Source organism: Octopus bimaculoides, chromosome 2, assembly GCF_001194135.2.
Source record: "Octopus bimaculoides isolate UCB-OBI-ISO-001 chromosome 2, ASM119413v2, whole genome shotgun sequence".
In the NCBI taxonomy this organism is placed as follows: Eukaryota; Metazoa; Mollusca; class Cephalopoda; order Octopoda; family Octopodidae; genus Octopus; species Octopus bimaculoides.
In genome coordinates, this window is record NC_068982.1 from 29348485 (window position 1) to 29354218 (window position 5734).

At 35.4% G+C, this 5734-nt stretch overlaps 1 protein-coding gene across 4 annotated transcripts in view; it reads right to left on the bottom strand.

Annotated features, from left to right (window-relative positions):
• The window catches only part of LOC106876029 (ras-specific guanine nucleotide-releasing factor 2), a 563899-nt gene that overhangs the window by 176244 nt on the left and 381921 nt on the right, over positions 1–5734 (bottom strand). For all 4 annotated transcript variants that reach the window (XR_008266647.1, XM_052976037.1, XM_014924405.2 and 1 more), the window contains exon 5: positions 243–496. Coding sequence is in view for 3 of the 4 variants with exons in the window: in XM_052976037.1 (XP_052831997.1) it covers positions 243–496 (254 nt within the window). In the remaining variant the exon portion in view is untranslated. The remainder of the gene's footprint in view (positions 1–242; positions 497–5734) is intronic.

Here is a 5734-nt window from a genome sequence, read left to right on the forward strand (position 1 = left end):
TATATATATGTGTATATGTATATATATGTATATATCTATGTATATGTGTCTTTATGTCTGTGTTTGCCACCCCCAACCACCACTTCACAATCAATGCTAGTGTGTATATACCCCTGTAACTTAGCATTTGGTAAAAGAAACTGATAAAATAAGTACCAGGCTTAAAAGATAAAGTACTGAAACAAGTAAAAGACAAAAGATAAAAAAAAAACAAGAGAACAGAACAACAAAGAGCAACTTACCTATTTAGAAATATAGAATTGACATCCTCGTGTGTGATGGGGGGTTTCTTAGAGCTGGCAGCCATCCTAAAAGGTCGAAGAAAACATGTAACAAGAGTGGATAGCTGCCTATTATATTCCTCTTCACTTTCAACCATATTGAACACAATGCTGTTACGTTTCCTCATGCTTTCAGCATGAGGAGAACGGATGTAGAGCTCCACAATTTGTTTCCAACGCCGTCGACAGAGCCAACCACGAAAAAAACTTTGAACCTGAAATATAAATGAAAATGTAGTCAAGATAATAATGCTTCATCACCAGTGTTTTACTTTTAAATTTGTATGTCGGCATGGGTTTGAGAATAACTTATTGAGGCAGAATTTTATGGCAAACACCCTTTCTGTTATTGACTCATTTAGCACCTTTCTTACAACATACAGGGATACTGTGGGCATTTTAAAACCCACAATATACATAGTAACACAAAGAGTAATTACTAACAAAAAAACTAATACCTACCTTAACCCTTTAGAATTTAATCTGGCCATATCTGGCCCAAATATTCTGCCATGGAGGCACATGAATTAGTGGTTACGGTACTGAACTCATGACTGTAAGATTGTGGTTTCGATTCCTGGACTGGGCGACATGTGTTCTTGAGCAAAACACATCACTTCACATTGCTCCAATCCACTCAGCTGGCAAAAATGAGTAATGCTGTGATGGATCAGGGTCTCATCCAGAAGGGGAATATATACACCATGGAAACTGGTCCTTATGAGGTGGCATAACTCAAGAAGGTAACTTTACCTTTTTTTTTTTTTTTACAAAATATGTTAAAACTGACCAGGTCCAAACTCACACTTACTCTACAATGTTATAAAAGTATGCAAACACCATTGAAATCTTGGTGCTACAGGATAATATATGATTAATTCAAAACAATGTGAATAAAAAAAGCATTACATTTGACAAAGAAGTCTGACTATTAAAGGGTTAATCTTTCAGTGACCAGAAACCCATATAAATGATTTCTCATCAATCAGTAATTCATGATCATGATCATCATCATCTTTTAACGTCCGCTTTCCATGCTGGCATGGGTTGGACGATTTGACTGAGGACTGGCAAGCCAGAAGGCTGCACTAGGTTCCAATCTGATCTGGCAGAGTTTCTACAGCTGGATGCCCTTCCTAACACCAACCACTCTGAGAGTGTAGTGGATGCTTTTACGCACCAAGCTGGAAGAATTGATTCTCGTTTTTATTTATCTTTTTTTTGGTTTCATATTTTGGCACCAGGCCTGCAATTTCAGGAGAGAGAGAGAGAGAGAGAGAGAGAGAGAGAGAGAAGATAAGTCGATTAGACTGACCCCAGTGTTCAGCTGGTACTCATTTTATTGACCCAAAAAGGATGAAAGACAAAGTTGACCCCAGTGGCATTTGAACTCAGAGCATAAAGACAGACAAAATGTCCCTAGGCATTTTGGCCAGTGTGCTAACAATCTTGCCAGCATGCTGCCTTGTCATGGGGAAATATTACCTTGCTTGGAAACAGGTGCAGGTTGGTGAGGGGAAGGGTGTCCAACCATAGAAAATCTGTTTCGATGAATTCCATCTGACCCATGCAAGCATGGAAAAGTAGGTATTAAAACAATGATAATGATGTTGATAATGATGATGGTGTCATGCTCATGATGATGGTGGTGGTGGTGGTGGTGATGACTATGCACAAATCCTGTAATGCAGTTGCTTAAATTGTTGAAATAACTGTACATTACAATAATGATGTTAGTCAGTTCCAGGTAAACCTTAACTAAAGCAAGGGATATCATCTGATGATTACGTTAATTAAGCAAGGGGTATCTGATGATTGCATTATCTGATGTGACATGTCTTGTTTAAAACACATAGAATAAGATTTGAGAGAGATTTGGCAGCTATTTTTGGCAGGTAGAGCAATCTTGTAGCAGTTTTCTTATTGGCTCATAACACATTATAATTGTTTTTATAGGGCCATTAGATTTGTTTGTAGTATTTTGGAACATATTCTGAAATAAATGTGTAATGGCAATTCTTGCCAAGCACTTGCATAATCACTAATAGAAGGCTATAAATAGGAGCTGATTATTTTCATCGCAACATTACAGAATGTTGTTGTTGAAATTTTCAACCAGATTAAATGTACAACAAAATAGCTTCATGCATATGTCTTATTGTGATAATTAAAAGAAATTTTTGAGGTATATTTTGACATTTTCATTTCAGATAAACTTAGATAAATTTACTTTTTTTTTTTTTTATCCTCAAAACATTATCTGTACAGAGAAGTATAGAGTTAGTAAGAAAATAAAATAAAACAAAATAAAATTCTATAGAAGGTTTTAAACAAATGCATGTCAATAAAAAAAAAGAAGAGGGAAAACAAACAAAAAGATCAAAAGCAAAAGGAAAAGAAAAACAAAAAGAAAGTTACAAATCTATGAGTGAAAAATATCAGTGTTGAATATAGCGGTTTATTTGTCATATTACATCGAAATGAATATTCTCATAAATCTCTTCTGAGACTGTCAGATTGAATATCTTAACACAATCTGAAAAATAAAAGTGCCAAATAAACTAATCTGGTAAAAACATATCACGATTCATCAAACATGTACAAGTTATAAATGGACTTGTTTTTGAAAGCATCTTGAATAAAATATATTTTCATTCCTCCTTTTCATTTCATATTCCTAGTTTGTTGTTAAAACAAGCTATAAGGATGTTTTCATGTCTTGTTCGAAAAGCAAAGGGTCAGCTGTTATCGAGCAGTTCTGTGGCTCAGAAGTAAGAAAAGACTGGGAATATTAGATATAATAATAATAATCTTGCCTTAGACTCTCAATTGAACACGTTGTTGCTAGAGCATTTTTTTATTGAATCATGAAGAGAAAATTCATGCTCAGAATTGTTAGCTACAGCTTATTTAATCAATTACACATGCTGAATCTACATTCTACTACAGGGACTTTTAAATTTAATATATTAGGATATTGCTGCAAGGTAAGAATAATAAATATTTATTTAATGGAAAATTGGCAATTATATTAACAAGCCACCTCACTTTAGAGATAATATGAGGTTCCTTTAGCATGTGACTAGTTGTTTTTAAGTAGCTTCAGTCATCTCCATTCAAGCAGAAACATGGCATGGAGGTATTCCAGAGGTTTGTCACTACATACATAATAGGTCTTAATTTCTGCTGAGGTCACACAGCACACTTCTTTTAATAAGATTTGATTAGGATGATGTTTGGGATAGTAGAATCCAATGATTTTGAGATTGCTAAAACAAAAGATGCTGGTGGGAATTTATCTATGAAACAATACTGCATGCTTTAATAATATAACATTATGTTAAGGCAGCGAGATTGGCAGAAATGTTAGCATGCTGGGCGAAATCCTTAACAGTATTTCGTCTGTCTTTACATTCTGAGTTCAAATTCTGCCAAGGTTGACTTTGCCTTTCATCCTTTCAGGGTCAATAAATTAAGTACCAGTTGCATACTGGAGTCAATCTAATCGACTGGATCCCTCCCACAAAATTTCAGGCCTTATGCCAGGAGTAGAAAAGAATATAACATTATGTTTAAAAATAATGTGTACACCAGTGTAGAAAATTAATAACCACAGTGATATTTATAAACTGAGCAAAGAATATACACATGGTGACCCCTTGCAAACAGTTTGTACAAGGGAGATAATCACTTTTTAAAATAATTTTTGGTGGGATTGGAAGTCTGAATCAGAAATTAAGAAATAAGGAAGAAGAAGCATAGAATATACATATTTCAAATGTTTTGTTGTTTACTTATAAGGAAATTCTTAAAATTTCTAGAATATTTATGTTACAGGGCATGAATATTTATAAACAGGGTATGAATCAGGATCATATCTGTTATGTATCAAGCTAATGCTATCTAGCACCTTCGGATGATCTCTACTCAACCGCTACACAACTGCTACTCAACTGCTACTCAACAGCTACTCGACTGCTACTCGACTACTACTCAACACTCCTACCACAGCCAGACTACTTCTATTTATATGTCTTGGGAGATCCTACTTCTTCGCCTGGGGGCATCGACACAACAATATCTAAAGATGATTTTTTGAGAGAGGTGGTATCTTTTTACTTGCAGGGTCTGGAAGAAGGAGCAGCATCCCTGGCTTCAACAGGCCACCTGAGACTGATTACATTGCTGTTACGGATATTATACTTAATGTTGGAAGTTGATACCTTCAAGAAAGGCATGATCATGGTGGAGATCTAGTAGATCAATAGTCTGTGAGAGAAGAACTGGATGTAGTTATCTGTGCTGGCCCTATGGGACTGGGCACAACATGGGTAATATGAATAGGGGTGATAAATAAACCAAACAATATTTGATGAGAGTGGTTTGAAACTAGTCAGCTCCAAGGAAGTGAGTAATAAATTAACTTATTTGAATATTAAGTCTGTTTTTCAAGTTATTTACTCATCCCCAATGTGTTGTAAATAAAACATTTCAGTTGCTATAATCCCTATTCACCTTCAGGTGATATTCCCACTCTAAACCGAGGATTGTACTTGGAGCTTTTGTTTTATCAACTGGCTAAATTGATTGGTGATTATACTCATCAAAACACAAATGAGGAAATGGGAAAATAAGTCAGCTCTGTGAAACTCATTACAGAGAAAATAATAAGAAAATGTAGTTATTTAACTGTTGTTTCATAATTCTTGTGGCAGTGTAGAGTAAACTGGAATAAGATGAAATGAAGTGGCCTTGTTCAGGGACACAACATGACATGTGGTCCAGGAATTGAACCTATGGCCTCATGATCATGAGCCTAATACTCTAACCATTACACCTTATGGTTTCATAAGAAGTGGAGGGTTATATCTGATTAAGGCTATGTAGGCCCCTAAAATACTTTCACTAAAGCATGATACATGGTACCAAGACATCCTTGCTTTTGAATGATGGTTATGCTTTTCTTCTTGTGTTTTTATTATGTGGTTGCGTGATGAACATCTAGAATGATCTGCTGAAATCCAGTCTGCAGCACAGTCTTCATGACACATTCAGAAGTTTTATGGTGATGCTGGGTGAATGCTAACAAGATGAAGATAGCATGTAGTAATGACTGAATTTATTACAGGACATTGATAATCTAGTAACACATTACAAGTATAGACATGCAACTGATATTATAACTACATAAATGTGTGTTTCTTCATTGTGTGGATATCATTACTTTCATTTTAATGGCGAAAATAATGAGCTGTTGTTTTTGTTTAGCCACAGGTCAGTCCTCATCCTTTAGGCCTATGGTTAAATATGTTCCAGCCATGAAGATCCCATCTTTTGCTCAAGAGTCTTCTACTATAGCCCCAGGCTGAGTAAAATCTTGTGAGAGGATTTGGTTGACAGAAACTACCTGTCTGTTAAATATGTGTGTGTGTGTGTGTGTGTGTGTGTGTGTG